The sequence below is a fragment of the Balaenoptera physalus genome, assembly GCF_965194825.1.
Source record: "Balaenoptera physalus genome assembly, chromosome: 6".
Lineage (NCBI taxonomy): Eukaryota > Metazoa > Chordata > Mammalia > Artiodactyla > Balaenopteridae > Balaenoptera > Balaenoptera physalus.
The window spans coordinates 131863851-131882736 of NC_138885.1; the positions used below are offsets into that span (position 1 = coordinate 131863851).

Below are 18886 nucleotides of genomic sequence, written 5' to 3' on the forward strand. Positions count from 1 at the left end.
CCATACCCGGCCACCTCCAACTCTGCTGAGATGTGGGACTCAGGAAGGAACGTCATACTTGCCAGGTGACCAGCTTACCCCATGGGGATGTGTGAGTTTCCCGAGTGTCCTAGAAAGACCCAGAGGTGAAAACCCAGTCCCCCGCATCACCCTGTAAAAGGTCCATGTCCCGAGCCCTCCACACTCCCTCTGTGTGTCTCTAAGCTGGGCTGCAGGGGTCAGAACACCCTGCCCTGGAGAAGGGTCGCCATGGGTTCCTTCACACCCACTGGCCCTGGGGATGAGTGTAAATGTGTCAGGGAGCTGTCACCTGGGCCCTGGGAGCCCTCGGGGGGGGGGGTCGCCTAAGGTCCTCCCAGTGCCCAGGGCTGAATAGTGCCTGGGTGGCCATGAGTCTCCAATATGGGGAAGGGGCTCGGCTGTACCCCTCCCCCCAGTTTTGCTCGGCCCTGGGGCAGGCCTTAGTCCCAGCGGAGAAGCTCTGCCCTGTCAGCATCTGTTCCATGGGCACGTTGGAGGGAGTGGACGGGGAGTTAGAAAGCTCTGGGGTCGGGCAGAGGGCTGAGGCTGATGTCCAGGGCGTGGCCACCCCACGGGGGCATTGGGACGGGCCTCGGAATGGCCGCTGCCTTGGCCATACTCCTCCAGAAGCTGGCCGTGATCCTCCTGACCCCAGAGCTGACAGTTCCCCCAAGAGGACTTGAGCTGAGGTTCGCCCCTCTGGGGACTGAGACCCATTAAAGGAAAGAGACAGGGCGGGGGGGGGAGTGAGAGGCAGCGGGCAGCAGGCAGTGGGCGGGCGGGCTGGGAAGGTGGAGGACCTCTCTTGCTCGGTCTCTGCAATGAGGAAGTTCTCTGCAGCTCGTTTCCTTTCCCTTGCCGAGTGCCTGAAACAGGAAGTCGGTCAGTGAGCTGGTGGCAGCAGCCGGGGCGGCCGAGAGGGGACCGACGACGGGTCGCAGTGCGGGGGCCCCGCTCCCCTTGGCTGTGCAGGTCCTGCGGGGAGGGCGCCGGCCCGGCCCGGGGAGACCCACGCCCGCCATGGTCCCCTGCTGGAACCATGGCAACATCACCCGCTCCAAGGCCGAGGAGCTGCTCTCCAGGACCGGCAAGGACGGGAGCTTCCTCGTGCGCGCCAGCGAGTCCGTCTCCCGGGCGTACGCGCTCTGCGTGCTGTGAGTACCGGGCCCTGCCCGCCCCTGCCCCTCCGCCCTGGCCTGGCCTCCCCTGCCCAGGCACGGAGGTGATGGAGGTGCCGCTCAGTAGAGGGGCTTAGCCCGCTCTGGGCTCAGCGGGGAGCCCGGCTCTGGGCTGTGTTGTTTTTATGTCGAGTGACCTTGCACGCACCCCGGGTTTGTTGATGCGTCCAGCTGAGGCCCACTGTGCACCTGCTCGGCCCTGGAGTTCAGGTTTTGCAGGGCTGGAGCCCTCTAGGGCCAGCCTGCGGCCTGGTCACTCGTCTCAGCTACTGGGGAGCCGTGGGGTCAGGGGCTTCCTTGGGGTTCCAGGGTCCAAGAGAAGGGGGTCCGGGCTCTCTGAGCCGGGCAGAAGCTCGGGGCTCCGTGGTGGTGGGTGTGTTAGAAAGCAGCTTGGTCAGTCCAGGTGCTGGTCAAATTATGCCCAGTTCGGAAACCCTCCTGGAAGAACAGAAGTGGCAAGTGGGGACCCTTCCTGTGCCAGGCTTTGGGCCTCTGGAGGAAGCCATTGTCTGGGGAGCCATGAATAAGGGTAGGGGGGTTCACTCAAGAAAGGATTTTCAGTTCACTCAGAAGTTGTATTTGGGGTCCTTGGAGCAGAGGAAGTCACATCACCAACAGCAGGAGCCTCTTCTCTCCCCTCCTCGGCCCTTGGCTGTGTCCCCACCTGTTCGGGCCTCTCTGCCACCATCAACTCTCTCCGCTCCCCCTCTCTGGGATGTTGCTGAATGCGCCAATTGTCCTAAAACCGGGAACCGGCCACTTGCTGAAGGTTCCTTTTTAAAACACCCTTCTCAACCAATGTCTGAAGGAGGCCCTCGGCCCTGCAGCCCTGCGGTCTAACCATCCCCCCTGGGGCCTCGGGCAGTGCCGGGCATGGGGGGGAAGGGTGTGTCCACCTGCACCTGTCAGGTCGTGCCCCTGGTCTCGCGGAAGGATCCCTTTGAGCAGGCGGGCCTTGCTGCTGTCCACGCAGGAGGGGAAGTGGGTCATGGACACGGGCCTCGTTTGGAGCGTTGAGTCTGAGCATTTGTCTGTGCGTCGACTTGTTTCATCCTCACGACAACCTGAAGTGCAGGTCCTTTTGTTGCCCCACTTTGCAGATGAGGAAGTTGAGGCTCAGACGGGTTAACCGAGCGATGACAGTCAAAGCCAAGGCCATCTGCCCCCAGAGGCTGCGCCCCGACAACCAGACTGCTGCCACCCCACTCCTGTGCCTGTCAAGCCAGGTGTGAGCATGGGTGCCGGGTGGCAGCAAGAGAAGCCAGGGCGTTTACAAGGGCGGCTGGGAGCATTTAGAAATTAACACAGGCTCTCAGGGACCGCCCGGGCCGAGCTCTGACTGCATCAGAGCCCCTGCCCCCAAGGTCAGCTTCCTGGGCCCCCAGTTCTCACAGCCCAGGGGAAGCGAAGCAGACCCAGATTTCCCCTCAGGCACAGCCCCTGTGGGGACCAGTCGATGGGGCCGTAGAAATAGTGAGGAGATTCTGATCTGTCTCCACTCGGCCCACATGAATCTCTCCCCTCCCCTGGGTGTCTCGAGAACTTCCAGGCTCCAGCTCGCTAACCTCCACAGCAGCCCTTTGACCAGGGAGCTGTGGTAGCGCTCAGGCTGCAGATTGGAACGTGGGTCTCTGTGACTCCAAACTGGGAGGCTTGTAACCAGCCAGAGCTGGGAGAGGCCTTGGACCCTCTAGTCCCACCACCCCTGACTTTACAGGTGGGCACACCTCAGAGAGCTTGAGGCCTTTGTCCACACGTCCCTGCTGGCCGGTGGCAACCTGGGATCCAGAATGGTGTACAGTATTCGTTCCTCCACCTTGCCTCTCCTCCCCTCCCCTGCACTGGGTTGCTCTTGGAGCCTCGGCCAATGTGCCTCTTAGGGAAGGGTACCCGTGGTCCCCGCAGTGTCCATCATCCTCTTAGCCCAGGGCTGGGCTTCTTGTCAGTCTCTCATCCCCAAGGTCCCTTTAGCTCCAGACACCAGGGCTTGGAGCCCTCCCCAGTGAGTCCAGCCGTGAGGCCAGACTCTAAGCCCAGGCCCAGGGGTCCCCTTTCTCCTCCGCTCTGTGGGAGAAGCCACCCTTCCCGCAGGGTCAGGAGGCCCTGTAGGCTGTGGGATACCATGAGCCACCGAACTTTCCAAAACCCTGCGAGACCTAATTTTGCCATCACCCGTGATGTTGCCAATTAAGGAGATTTAAAAATGATAAACTAGCTGAGTGACAACTAACGGCCACCTTTCAGCAGCTCATTTCAGGAAAGAAAGTATCCTTTAACACCAAAGAGGCAGGAAGAACGTGCTCATTCAAAATAAATAAATGAATAAAGCCAAAACCCAGTCCTTTAAATCAAACAGGTTTAACTTCCTGAAAAACAACCCCTAGCCCGGCCCTATCCTTAGTTTTCTCTGTTCCTGGGACCGGTGAAAACCTCGCCCCACGCCCTCCTGGCCCACGGCCGGCGGTGGGAGCCCCGACGGGGTTTCACAAGCGTGAGTTTCACAAGCATCAGGCTTTACCCTCTGCGGTCTCTCTGGAAATTGCTGGGAGTGCAGGACCCCGAGTGGGGCAGCTGTGGTGTCAGGGCCTTTTAACGACCCTGTTCCGAAGGGAGCCAGGAAGTCTCCAAGACTGGCCCTCCTGCTCTAGGAATCTCCATATGGGGAAAGACCTCAGGGCCCAGGGTGCCCAGACCTGCCCTGCCTGGACCCCAGCGGCTGGGGCATCTTCCCAGCCCCTCTGGTGAGTGACGGGATGGCAGGGGGCTTCCCACCCCTGGTTTAGGCAGGGGCGTTTGGAGCTCCAGGAACTGAGGGCAGCTTCCTCAGGAGTGGCCTTCGTGCTCAGGAAAGAAGACAGGATTTGACTATTTAAATGGAACTAGGGAGGGGGTGAGGGACACACCAAAAGACAAGGCTGCGAGTCAGCGTGGCCCACGTGACCCAGGAGCACACATTCACCCCGGGCCTAGCAAACCCACGCTTCCTCTCGGGAGGTCAGCCCTGCCACCTGCCACTGGGCAGGAAAGCGCAGATCTGTCCTCAGCAACTCAGGAAGCCCCGCTTCAGGGGGATCCCGAGGCCCATCTCGGGATGCAGAGAGCTGGAGGAGGAAGATCCCAGGAGCTGACCACATGGATTGAGTCCATCTCTGCCTTCTCGCAGCAAGGGCTTGAGAACGTGAGAGGCAGCGGGCTCCTAAGTCATGCTCACCCGGCCCCACTCAGACCAGCCAGCAGAGTCGGTCCTGCTCTAGGAAGGCCAGGGGGGCTTCTTGAGGGCGCCGTTCGGCCCCTCTTGTATGGAGAATGCTAAGAGGCTGTCAGGCTCGTGTCCTCCTCTCCTGCCAGGACTGTGCTTCCACGTAGGGACCAGCACACCTGTCAGGTGCTTTATGCTGCAGAGAAGAGATACGCCTTTGGGGATGGGGGTTCATCAAGGTGAGAGGTCACGGGTAAGCCGGGCCAGCCTCTCCTTGCCCCAGCTGCGCAGGCAGAACTAGAACAATGGCCCAGTGGTGTTGGGGATACACCTCCCTCTCTGTAAGAGCAGCCCGGGCCCCGAGAGCAAGCCTATATACGACTGGGTCCGTCAGCCACCATCCAGGATGGAGCTGCCCGGTCGGGTGGCATTCCCACGAAACCACACCGGAGAGAGTTGGCTTCCCTCCCAGGGGAGGGGGCAGGTGTGTGCTGTCTGTGACTCAGAAACCAATGCCGGTGCCGCCAGCTGTGGCGGGGATGCTGTCTTGGTTCCCCTCAGCACCTGGCCTTCCACGAGCTGCCCAGGCAGACCTATGACCTCCTTCCCAGGGACAGTACACCAGGCAGCCTGGACCTGGTAGCCTTGTGAGCACAGCCAGAAAGGTGAAGAAGCACCAGAAGGACATTTAGTCACCAAAAGTGTCCCCAGAGAAAGCATTCTACTTGTTAGGAAGAAGGTGACAGCCCACTTGAGGTAAGGCAGGCCACGAGGCTTGCTCTACAAACCAAAGGGTTGCTAATCTGTTCTGCCTAAAAATAACAGCAAAAGACTTATAAAGGGCACCTGTGTGCTGGGTTCTGTTCTAAGCTCTTTGCACATATTAACTCACTCACTGTCCACAATGGCCTTCAGAGGAAGTGTTGTTATTATCCCCACTTTACAGATGCGAAAACTGAGGCCCAAGATGTTAGGTAACATGCTGTGTTTACAATACTAATAAATGGCAGGGCCAGGACTTGAACTCGCTATTCTTGGGAGGGAGAAAGAGAGAGAAGCCAGCAAGTCTGGGTGCGTGTAGGAGACCCCTGGTGATGGAGCCACAGATAAGGGACTTGGAGGGCAGAAGTGTCCAGAAGAGGTGTAAAGCCATTTACTGCAGTGTAAATGGGTGTGATGTAATCCACCTTCCTCCAATCCCCTTTCAAAGTTTAGTAAAGTTTACACTGCTCATGAATTACTTTTGTGCGAAGGCAAAGAGAAACACTGTTTTTCCTAGCTGGTATTGACAAAGTGGGGGGAAAATGCTGGCACAGACAGTAGTCAGAGCTGGAGGACCTCAGCTCTTGAAATCTGGTTTACATAAGAGATTGTCCAAGGACAACTGTTCTGAGCGTTCCTTCTGTGTGCAGAACCTGGAGGGAGGGATGTGCCCGGGAAGGCCTGTGTATGTAACAGATTCCTGGTTCCTTCTATGTGCAGTGACTCAGAAAGCCCATGGTAAATTCGAGTGTCTCCAGGTTTTCTGTGCCCTTGCACAGCACCCTGGAGCAATCCTTCCAGAACCAGAGTAGGCTCTGGCTTTGGTCTGTTTTGCAAGCTCGCCTACTTGACAGGTGACATTCACCTGTGCACAGACATTGGTGCTTCTCCGTTGAGTGGTCCCATCTCCTGGGGTGGTGATGAGAGGTGATGAGAGGTGATGCTCCAGGCCTTCCTCCCTGCCCCAGAGATGGAGTAAGATGAGGTCTGCTCTTCCCTCCCTAATTCAGGCCATGTGACGCAGTCCTGAGGGGCAAGCGCTCTGTGGTTGGCTACACCTGATGTGAATTCTAGCCTTTGCGAGATGTTAACCTCCTTGTGCCCACCCGGCATCCTCATTGGCGAAATGCACACTCGTTGGGTTAATTTTTTTTATTGCAGTATAATTCACATCCCATAAAATCACCCTTTAGATAGTATACAATTCAGTGGTGTGTAGTACATTCATAATGTTGTGAAACAATCACCACCATCTAATTCCAGAACATTTTCATTATCCCCCCAACCCCGGCAAAACCCCCTGAACTCGTCAGCAGTCACTTTCCATTCCCCTTCCTCCCAACCCCTGGCAGCCACTGATCTACTTTCTGTCTCTGATCATTTGCCCATTCTGGGTATTTCATGTATGTGGAATCATACAATATGTGGCCTTTTGTATTTGACTTTTTTCACCTGACATAATGCTTCCAAGGTTCATCCATGTTGTAGTATGAATCATTCTTTTTATGGTTAAATAATAGCCCATTATATCAATCTACCACATTTTATTTAGCCATTCATCAGTTGATGGGCATTTGGGTTGCTTCTACTTTGGGGCTATTGTGAATGATGCTGCCGTGAGCATTCATGTACAAGTTTTTCTATGGACGTGTGTTTTCAATTGTCTTGGGTGGAACTGCTGGGTCACATGGTAATTCTATGTTTAACTTTTTGTGGAACTGTCAGACTTTTCCCCAGCAGCTGTGCCATTTCACATTCCCATCAGCAGTGTAAGAGGGTTCTAATTTTTCCACATCCTCACCAATACTTAACAGCTTTTTGATAATGGCCATCCTAGTGGGTGTGAAGTGACATCTTAACTGTGACTTTGATTTGCATCTCCCTAATTATGAATGAAGTTGATATCTTTTCACGTGCTCACTGGCCATTTGTGTATACCTTCTTTGGAGAAATGTCTATTCATATCTTTTGCCCATTTTTTAAAAAAGAGGGTGATTTGTCTTTCTGCTGTCGTCACTGGATTATTGAGAGGATAAAATGGGAGAATGTGGGCAACATGTGTACAGAGTCAGCACGCTGATCATGGGCCGTTACTTTGTATGAGCTACGAAGTGAGTAGTGACATCTCGGAAGCAGAGGAGTGCAGGGCCATCTGTGAGGAGCATTCCGCAGCAGACGGAAGGAGGAGGGTGGTGGCTGAGTGTCACTTCTGGAGCTTCCTGGAGGCTGTGGGAGCCTCCGGGGACACTGGGCTGTCATGCGGGGCCTCCTCAGAGGAAGTGCTCAAAGAGATGAGGCAGGAAGAGGGCTTGAGTGACGCACGAGTGGCCGGTGGCTGCTGGGGCCCGGGGCGAGCTCCTGGAGCTGTGAGGGAGAGAAGGGTCAGGGGCACAGGTGCCAGGAAGAACCACCGAATGAACCGCGGAGGATGAAGAGAAAGTCGAGGAGTGGAGGCCATTTGAGAGTGATTAACTACCAATGTAGGAGTGAGGGAACTAAAGTCCTAAGGCTCTGAGGAAGCCCAGCAAGTGGATGAGGTGGGAAATGCACGTCGACAGCCCAGCAGGTCAGGCCCCTGGTCAGTGGGCAGGACGAGCCTGCAGCTCTGTGGCCCGGATCCCTCCTCTCTCCCCTGCGCGTTTCACACTCCCTTCGTCCCATTAATTAGAAAAACATTATTTTTAAGTACCAGCACCCAAACCATTTGGGTTCAATTACTTATTATAAATAACATCAGACAAGGCTGGCTCCCAAAGGATCAGCTAGTCCGGCCCTTTCCCTTGCCAACCAGAAACCTGCCCTCCGGAGGGGAGAGGCTTGCTGAGGCCATTTCAGGCATCAGTGGCAGTGCAGAAATAGACCTTCTGATAAACAGGGCAGCATTCTTTCAAGTAACTTTAAAAAGTACAGTATTAAGTGTAACATACAAAGAGTGCAAGCTAAAGGAGAAAGTAATCACCCAATCACTGAGATGAGAAACTAACATAAATACTGTTAATTTGTTGGCATATTTTCTCATTCATTCTCTCTCTCCCTCCCTGCTCCCCGTATGCACATACACACACACACACACACACACACGCACGCACGCACGCACGCACGCACAAGCACATATATATAATCTCCATAATATATATATACCTAATACCATATAATTTTAGTCTATATTTTCTAGCAACATTAGCATTTTCCCGCTTAGTTAACCTTTCTTCCTAAATATCATATTTAATGGATGCACAAATTCTATTACATTATGTGCCATAATTTATGGAATGATTCTCCTATTGTCAGACATTTAAGTTACTAACAGTGTTTTGTTGTTATAAATATGACAGTGATGAAGGTCTTTGTGCAGATATGTGACATTTCTGGTGATAGATTCCCAGGGGTGGAATTACTGGATCAAAGATAATGTTTTTAAGGTTTTTGATGAAAATGACAAATTGCTTTCCAGAAATTTTGTTACAAGTTATGCTCTGGTAAGCAGTACCAGAGAGTGCCTACCTCATTCCAGTCTCCTTATATTGAATATTTTCATTTAAAAAAACATTATTAAATTGCAAGGTGAAAGGTGGCCAATTTCTGTTCATTTTGATTTGCATTTCCCTTTTTTTTTTTTTTTTTTAAATTTTATTTATTTATTTATTTGTTTGTGTATTTATGGCTGTGTTTGGTCTTCGTTTCTGTGCGAGGGCTTTCTCTAGTTGTGGCAAGCGGGGGCCACTCTTCATCGCGGTGCGCGGGCCTCTCACTATCGTGGCCTCTCTTGTTGCGGGGCACAGGCTCCAGACGCGCAGGCTCAGTAGTTGCGGCTCACGGGCTTAGTTGCTCCGCGGCATGTGGGATCTTCCCAGACCAGGGCTCGAACCCGTGTCCCCTGCATTGGCAGGCAGATTCTCAACCCCTGCGCCACCAGGGAAGCCCTGATTTGCATTTCTTGCTCGCAGTCATGGTGAGCTTGTTTGGATTATTGACCTTCATCATTTCTCCTTTGTGGATGGTCTGTTCCATTCTCTGTGCCATTTTTCTGTTGAAACTGTAGTTTCTCTGTTATCTATTTGCATGAATTCCTTATATCACATTTGTTGCAAATATCTTCACTGTGGTTTGCCTTTAAACTTTATGACCTTTTTCTTTTGTTCAGAGATTGTAAATTTTTGCAAAGTCTATAAATCTTTCTGTTCTTGTTCTTTTGTGACTTTTTTCCCCCTTTGCTTTCCAGTGCAGAGAGTCCCCCTGCACGCAGAAATTTTATTCTTTTTCTTCCTGTTGGGGGCAGGGCCTTTGGAGCTAATAGGCTCGGGCTAAGGGATGACTCTGCCTTTCCAAGCTCTGGCAGGTTGTCTAGTCCCATGGGACCTTGGTTTCCTCATCTGCAAACCAGGGCTAAGAATACCCATGTAGCAGTGTCGTTGGATGGATTGAATGAAAGTGTATATCACATACTTAGCACAGTATTTGGCAAAAGCAGATAGATGATAGGTTTTTTGGTTTTGTTTTGTTGCTGTTGTTGTTTTACATTGAACACTTTAATCGTTCTGGAATTAATGAATGGTGTAAAACAAAGATTTACATGTATTTTTCTCAAGGAACCATCTTTCTCAAAACCTCTTACTGAATAATTTATTCCTCTCCATTTGTTATTCCTCTCTTACCATGTATTAAGTCTTATATACCTCTTTTTTGCCTGTTTACCCTGGTCCATGTATGTCTGCTTTTCTTACACCAATTTCATACTGAATGCATTACCACAATTTTATAAACTATTTTATTTTAGGATTTGCATATCTAGTCTTTTTAAGTATTCTTGCAGGTGAAACGGATAATAACTTTGTCAAGTTGGAAAAAATACTATTGGGACTTTGTTTGGAGTTGCATGAAATCCACAATACAACTTGTGAAAAATGGACCTTTTAGTATTATTCAATCTTACCAATAAATATAGCTATCTTTATTATTTTAAATTTAGTAATTTTCTTCATAGATGCTACATATTTCTTGTTATGATTACTTCTGATTATTTCATAATTTTGTTACTGTTGTGAATACCTTTTCTTCTACAGTTACCCTTCCGGGGTAACTGATAACATACAGAGAAGTTGTAGATTTTATAAATTCACCTTTTATTCTATATCTTTACTCCTCATTATTTAAAATTGTTTTCATTTGCTTCTCTTAGATTTTCTTGCTAAACAATCAAATCATATACGAATTATAATCATTTTGTGGTCTACTTTCCAAATACTTATAACTCTTATTCAGATTTCATAACTTATTACTTTGGCCAATATTTCTAAAATATTACAATGAAGGATATTGGGAAAAGAAAATGTCTACCTCTGACAGAAGTACTGTGAGAATCAAACTTTATGCTGCCTGGGAAGGACTTAATACAGTATTTGGCACATAGTTAGCAATGGATAAAAGTTAGTTGTTCTTTTCATGTCAAAGAAGGAGCTGTCTTTTCCTAGTTTTATGAAGAGTTTTGAAGAACTGAATATTAAATTTTATCAAATGCTTTTTAATGTCTATTGAGATGATTAAGCTGTTTCTCGTATTTCATTAACTGGTAAATAGCTTGATTTTATAGATTTCCTAATATGAACCATTTTTTTGCAAGATTAAAATGAACTGTTCTTGATTATGATAACTTTATTTTACTCTGAATTTTAGCATATGTGTTCATAAGTGAGATTGATTTTTATGATTTTGATCATGTTATGGTTTAAGAGTCATGTGTGTTTTGTAAAATATCCTGGAGACATTTATGAAGCATCATCATTATCTGATTTTTTTAAATATAAAAAAAAATTGGCAAAGGTGCTTTTCCTCAGAGCCATTTATAGAGATAATTCTTTAATATTCACTTCAGTTTCTTCTTTGGTATTGATTTATTCTTGTTTTCTATCTCCTCTCATGTTACTTTTAAAAAATTTTTTTATTTTATTGAAGTATAGTTGATTTATAATGCTGTGTTAACTTCTGGTATACAGCAAAGTGATTCATATATATATATATATATATATATATATATATATATATATATATATATATATATATATATATATACACATTCTTTTTTATATTCTTTTCCATTATGGTTTATCACAGAATATTGTATATAGTTCCCTGTGCTCTACAGTCGGACCTTGTTGTTTTCAGGTTACTTTTGATAAGTTATATATATTTTTCAGTAAACAGTTCATTTGTTGAGATTTTTCAAAGTTTCTGGCATACAATTATTCACGGTTTTCTATAATTTTAAGGTTTCTCTTTTATTGCTATTGCTACCTTCCTTTACTCATTACTGGTCTTGCTTACTAGTTGTGTTGGCCAGGATCTCGGCAGGAAATAGATGGCATAGTCGAAAGGGGTGCGAGGCGTGGGGATGGTGAAGCAGCCTGGGACCGGCAAACACAGGAAGCTATTTCCACTCCTGGCCCTCAATAGGCAGGGCCGTCTGATTTGAGCCGTGGCCCCCCTGTGGAGGAACTCAGCCACTGCTGATCTGCAGCAGGTGGGGTGGGGTCCGGGGAACAGATACCACTATCTCACCGTCCTCTCACTCCGTCAGTGCCTCCCATTAGCTAAACCTTGGTGAAGCGGCACACACAGGTCAGCCTGCTGGACACAGGGCAGGTGGAGAAGGATAGAGAGTGGGTCTACTGGGGGTTGGAGGGGAGGGTGAAGGAACAACGTCCAGCTCACTTGCATTGTTTTCTTTTTGCTCTTCTGTTTGTCAGAGGGTTATTCATTTAATTTTCTGCATGTCAGGTCATATGCTCTTAGATTTGTTTATCTGTTCTGCTTTTCTTTTTATATTAGAAAACTACCTGTGCGTTCAGGAACCCCTACTGTATATATGTTTGAGGACAGAGCTATGTCTTCTATATTTCTCATCTTCCCTCTCCTTCTGCACCGATTTTCTCAGATTTATCTTCTTCCTTGTTGAAGTTCTCCAGAACATGAAGCTGCTATTTACTGCCTCTCTTGTGGTGTTTAATGCTGACTGTAGGACTCTAGGTTTTTCACTTCTGATCAGTTTTTCTTATCTCATGTTGCTCAGTTTTCACAATTGATTTTTCCAGTTTCAGAGATACAATTGTCTCTTAAATCTTACTGAGTTCACAAGTCAGATTTCTCCAGAATGTGTTATTTTCCTTTTTTCTTTTTGCAGTGATTCTATGTAACAAGGAGGTATCACCTTTGAGTTCTTAGAAAAATGATACCCTTCCTTTTGAGTGACGATGTTTTCCATAAGTCTGGTCATTTTTCTTTTCCAACAAAGAATTGTCAGGAAAAATTTGATCGGATTTTTTTTTTTAGAGACTGGAGTGGGTTTCTTCCCAAAGATAAAAGGATCAGCAGGGATGGGGGTGGGAGCCCCCTGATCCAAGATCCACCTGATGGGGTTGAGTGATGGGGGGGTGGTGTGTTGCACGGATAGGTGGGTTTTCTCCCAGGGGTCTCATGCGAAGAACCCCCTGGACCCAGAGGCTGCTGGGGCAGGTGCTGGGCCCGTCCCCAACGACACTCTAGACATCTCACCCCCACCTCTCACCTGGCCACCTGGACTGCCTCCTCTTGCTTCTGACCTGATGGCCTCTTTTTCTCACTCTTTGGCTGGGATTCTTTGAGGTTTGGGTGGTGAACTGTGAACACCCTTGGTTCCTAGGGCATGCACACGTTTTCTCTTATTTCTACATGGGGTCCAAGTGGCTTTTTTTTTTTTAACATCTTTATTGGAGTATAATTGCTTTACAATGGTGTGTTAGTTTCTGCTTTATAACAAAGTGAATCAGCTATACGTATACATATATCCCCATATCTCCTCCCTCTTGCGTCTCCCTCCCACCTTCCCTAGCCCACCTCTCTAGGTGGTTACAGAGCATCCAGCTGATCTCCCTGTGCTATGCGGCTGCTTCCCACTAGCTATCTATTTCACATTTGGTAGTGTATATATGTCCATGACACTCTCTCACTTCTTCCCAGCTTACCCTTCCCACTCCCCGTGTCCTCAAGTCCATCCTCTACATCTGCATCTTTATTCCTGTCCTGCCCCTAGGTTCTTCTGAACCATTTTTTTTTTTTTTAGATTCCATATATATGTGTTAGCATACGGTATTTGTTTTTCTCTTTCTGACTTACTTCACTCTGTATGACAGACTCTAGGTCCATCCACCTCACTACAAATAACTCAATTTCGTTTCTTTTTATGGCTGAATAATATTCCATTGTATATATGTGCCACATTTTCTTTATCCATTCATCTGTTGATGGACACTTAGGTTGCTTCCATGTCCTGGCTATTGTAAATAGAGCTGCAATGAACATTGTGGTACATGACTCTTTTTGAATTATGGTTTTCTCAGGGTATATACCCAGTAATGGGATTGCTGGGTCATATGGTAGTTCTATTTTTAGTTTTTTAAGGAACTTCCATACTGTTATCCACAGTGGCTGTATCAATTTACATTCCCACCAACAGTGCAAGAGGGTTCCCTTTTCTCCACACCCTCTCCAGCATTTATTGTTTGTAGATTTTTTGATTATGGCCATTCTGACCGGTGTGAGGTGATAACTCATTGTGGTTTTGATTTGCATTTCTCTAATGATTAGTGATGTTGAACATCCTTTCATGTGTTTGTTGGCAATCTGTATATCTTCTTTGGAGAAATGTCTATTTAGGTCTTCTGCCCATTTTTGGATTGGGTTGTTTGCTTTTTAATATTGAGCTGCATGAGCTGCTTGTATATTTTGGAGATTAATCCTTTGTCAGTTGCTTCATTTGCAAATATTTTCTCCCATTCTGAGGGTTGTCTTTTTGTCTTGTTTATGGTTTCCTTTGCTGTGCAAAAGCTTTGAAGTTTCATTAGGTCCCATTTGTTTATTTTTGTTTTTATTTCCATTTCTCTAGGAGGTGGGTCAAAAAGGATCTTGCTGTGATTTATGTCATAGAGTGTTCCGCCTATGTTTTCCTCTAAGAGTTTTATAGTGTTTGGCCTTACATTTAGGTCTTTAATCCATTTTGAGTTTATTTTTGTGTATGGTGTTAGGAGGTGTTCTAATTTCATTCTTTTACATGTAGCTGTCCAGTTTTCCCAGCACCACTTATTGAAGAGGCTGTCTTTTCTCCGTTGTATACTCTTGCCTCCTTTATCAAAGATAAGGTGACCATATGTGCATGGGTTTATCTCGGGGCTTTTGATCCTGTTGCATTGATCTATATTTCTCTTTTTGTGCCAGTACCATACTGTCTTGATTACTGTAGCTTTGTAGTATAGTGGCTATTCAGGGTCTTTTGTGTTTCCATACAAATTGTGCAATTTTTTGTTCTAGTTCTGTGAAAAATGCCATTGGTAGTTTGATAGGGATTGCATTGAATCTGTAGATTGCTTTGGGTAGTATAGTCATTTTCACAATGTTGATTCTTCCAATCCAAGAACACGGTATTTCTCTCCATCTGTTTGTATCATCTTTAATTTCTTTCATCAGTGTCTTATAGTTTTCTGCATACAGGTCTTCTGTCTCCTTAGGTAGGTTTATTCCTAGGTATTTTATTATTTTTGTTGCAATGGTAAATGGGAGTGTTTCCTTAATTTCTCTTTCAGATTTTTCATCATTAGTGTATAGGAATGCAAGAGATTCTGTACACTAATTTTGTATCCTGCTACTCTACCAAATTCATTGATTAGCTGTAGTAGTTTTCTGGTGGCATCTTTAGGATTCTCTATGTATAGCATCATGTCATCTGCAAACAGTGACAGTTTTACTTCTTCTTTTCCAATTTGGATTCCTTTTATTTCCTTTTCTTCTCTGATTGCTGTTGCTAAAACTTCCAAAACTATGTTGAATAACAGTGGTGAGAGTGGACATCCTTGTCTTGTTCCTGATCTTAGAGAAAATGATTTCAGTTTTTCACCATTGAGAATGATGTTGGCTGTGGGTTTGTCATATATGGCCTTTATTATGTTGAGGTAGGTTCCCTCTATGCCTACTTTCTTGAGAGTTTTTATCATAAATGGGTGTTGAATTTTGTCAAAAGCTTTTTCTGCATCTATTGAGATGATCATATGGTTTTATCCTTCAGTTTGTTAATATGGTACATCACACTGATTGATTTGCATATATTGAAGAATCCTTGCATTCCTGGGATAAACCTCACTTGATCATGGTGTATGATCCTTTTAATGTGCTGTTGGATTCTGTTTGCTAGTATTTTGTTGAGGATTTTTACATCTATGTTCATCAGTGATATTGGCCTGTAGTTTTCTTTTTTTTGTGACATCTTTGTCTGGTTTTGGTATCAGGGTGATGGTGGGCTCATAGAATGAGTTTGGGAGTGTTCCTTCCTCCGCAATTTTTTGGAAGAGTTTGAGAAGGATGGTGTTAGCTCTTCTCTAAATGTTTGATAGAATTCTCCTGTGGAGCCATCTGGTCCTTTTGTTTGTTGGAAGATTTTTAATCACTGTTTCAATTTCATTACTTGTGATTGGTCTGTTCATATTTTCTACTTCTTCCTGGTTCAGTCTTGGAAGGTTATACCTTTCTAAGAATTTGTCCATTTCTTCCAGGTTGTCCATTTTATTGGCATAGTGTTGCTTGTAGTAATGTCTCATGATCCTCTGTATTTCTGCAGTGTCAGTTGTTACTTCTTTTTCATCTCTAATTCTGTTGATTTGAGTCTTCTCCCTTTTTTCCTTGATGAGCCTGGCTAAAGGTTTATCAATTTTGTTTATCTTCTTAAAGAACCAGCTTTAGTTTTATTGATCTTTGCTATTGTTTCCTTCATTTCTTTTTTATTTATTTCTAATCTGATCTTTATGGTTTCTTTCCTTCTGCTACTTTGGGGTTTTTTTGTTCTTCTTTCTCTAATTGCTTTAGGTGTAAGGTTAGGTTGTTTATTTGCGATTTTTCTTGTTCCTTGAGGTAGGATTGTATTGCTATAAACTCCCTCTTAGAACTGCTTTTGCTGCATCCCATAGGTTTTGCGTCATTGTGTTTTCACTGTCATTTGTTTCTAGGTATTTTTTGGTTTCCTCTTTGATTTCTTCAGTGATCTTTAGTAGTGTATTGTTTAGCCTCCATGTGTTTGTATTTTTTACAGTTTTTTTTCTGTAACTGATATCTAGTCTCATAGAGTTGTGGTCTGAAAATATACTTGATATGACATCAATTTTCTTAAATTTACCAAGGCTTGATTTGTGACCCAAGATATGATCTATCCTGGAGAATGTTCCATGCATACTTGAGAAGAAAGTGTATTCTGTTGTTTTTGGGTAGAATGTCCTATAAATATCAATTGTCCTATAAATATCAATTAAGTCCATCTTATTTAATGTGTCATTTAAAGTTTGTGTTTCCTTATTTATTTTCATTTTGGATGATCTGTCCATTGGTGAAAGTGGGGTGTCAAAGTCCCCCACTATTACCGTGTTACTGTCAATTTCCCCTTTTATGGCTGTTAGCATTTGCCTTATGTATTGAGGTGCTCCTATGTTGGGTGCATAAATATTTACAATTGTTATATCTTCTTCTTGGGTTGATCCCTTGATCATTATGTAGTGTCCTTCTTTGTCTCTTGTAATAGTCTTTATTTTAAAGTCTATTTTGTCTGATATGAGAATTGCTACTCCAGCTTTCTTTTGATTTCCATTTGCATGGAATATCTCTTTCCATCCCCTCACTTTCAGTCTGTATGTGTCCCTAGGTCTGAAGTGGATCTCTTGTAGACAGCATATATATGGTTCTTGTTTTTGTATCCATTCAGCCAGTCTATGTCTTTTGGTTGGAGCATTTAATTCATTTACATTTAAGGTAATTATTGATTTGTATGTTCCTATTACCATTTTCTTAATTGTTTTGGGTTTGTTTTTGTAGGTCTTTTCCTTCTCTTGTTTTTCCTGTCTAGAGAAATTCCTTTAGCATTTGTTGTAAAGCTGGTTTGGTGGTGCTGAATTCTCTTAACTTTTGCTTGTCTGTAAAGGTTTTAATTTCTCTGTTGAATCTGAATGAGATCCTTGCTGGGTAGAGTAATCTTGGTTGTAGGTTTTTCCCTTTCCTCACTTTAAATATGTCTTGCCACTCCCTTCTGGCTTGCAGAGTTTCTGCTGAAAGATCAGCTGTTAACCTTATGGGGATTCCCTTGTATGTTATTTGTTGCTTTGCCCTTGCTGCTTTTAATATTTTTTCTTTGTATTTAATTTTTGATAGTTTGATTAATATATGTCTTGGCATGTTTCTCTTTGGGTTTATCCTGTATGGGACTCTCTGCGCTTCCTGGACTTGGGTGGCTATTTCCTTTCCCATGTTAGGGAAGTTTTCAACTATAATCTCTTCAAATATTTTCTCAGACCCTTTCTTTTTCTCTTCTTCTTCTGGGACCCCTGTAATTCGAATGTTGGTGCATTTAATGTTGTCCCAGATGTCTCTGAGACTGTCCTCAATTCTTTTCATTCTTTTTTCTTTATTCTGCTCCCTGGCAGTTATTCCCATCATTTTATCTTCCAGGTCACTTATCCGTTCCTTGCCTCAGTTATTCTGCTATTGATTCCTTCTAGAGTATTTTTAATTTCAGTTATTGTGTTGTTCATCGCTGTTTGTTTTCTCTTTAGTTCTTCTGGATCCTTGTTAAATGTTTCTTGTATTTTCTCCATTCTGTTTCCGAGATTTTGGATTATCTTTACTCTCATTACTCTGAATTCTTTTTCAGGTAGGTTACCTATCTTGTCCTCATTTATGTGGTTTTGTAGGTTTTTACCTTTCTCCTTCGTCTGTAACGTATTTTTTGTCATTTCTTTTTTTTTGATGGGTGGGGCTGTATTCCTCTCTTACTGGTTGTTTGGCCTGAGGCATCCAGCACTGGAGTTTGCAGGCAGTTGGATAAAGCCGGGTCTTGGTGCTGAGATTCGGACCTCCGGGGAAGCCTCCCTCCGATTAATATTCTCTGGGGTCTGAGGTTCTCTGTTAGTCCAGCGATTTGGACTCAGAGTTCCCACCACAGGAGTTCAGGCCCGACCTCCAGCCTGGGAACCAAGATCCTGCAAGCTGCTTGGCACAGCAAAACAAAAAAACCCAACAAACAAACAAACAAACAAACAAAAGGAGCAGTACACTATCAAAGAATAAAATTAGAAAGATAAAATATATATTAGGAAAAATAAAAATATAATCGAAACAACTGTTCTCTGGGGGTTCCTCCCGTCCCCTTAGGTGTCCGTGGTCCCCCCCTGGTGCCTGGTAGGTGCCCTAGTTGTGCGGAGACATGAATTCCGCATCCTCCTAGTCTGCCATCTTGACTCCCCAAGTGGCTTTTTTGAATGCAGAGTTCCCAACCCTTGTTCTCCCATCCCATCTTGTCCAGATGTCTGCAACACTCAAGCAAGAAAAAAAGAGAAAACACGTACAAACAATTAGAAATTAGAACTGAAATATAATGAGTTACAAAGGAATTTAAAAAACAATTATAGAACATGCTAAGCTGATCAGCAGAGTGAGACAGACACTAATGAGGTTCTCAAATTTCAGAGTTTGATTTTTCTCTCTCTCTCTTTCTCTCCCCATGGGGCTCACCATAGTAAAGGATGCTTCTGGGCATGCTTGTCAGTGGTTATTTGGCTAGGAAGAGCCACACAGAAGTAGTAGTTTTATCTGAGAGAATAAATAAAATGCCATGAAGTAGTTTCTTCCTATTTCCATTTGCTTATCCGTTTACATTTGAGCAAAG

The 18886-nt window shown here is 45.3% G+C and overlaps 1 protein-coding gene across 1 annotated transcript in view; it reads left to right on the forward strand.

The window, feature by feature from the left end:
- The first annotated feature begins 889 nt into the window (after nt 1-889).
- INPP5D (inositol polyphosphate-5-phosphatase D) overlaps nt 890-18886 on the forward strand; it is a 129728-nt gene continuing 111731 nt past the window's right edge. The window contains exon 1 of the mRNA XM_082465999.1: nt 890-1175. Within this exon, the coding sequence (XP_082322125.1) occupies nt 1042-1175 (134 nt within the window). The 5' untranslated portion in view covers nt 890-1041. The remainder of the gene's footprint in view (nt 1176-18886) is intronic.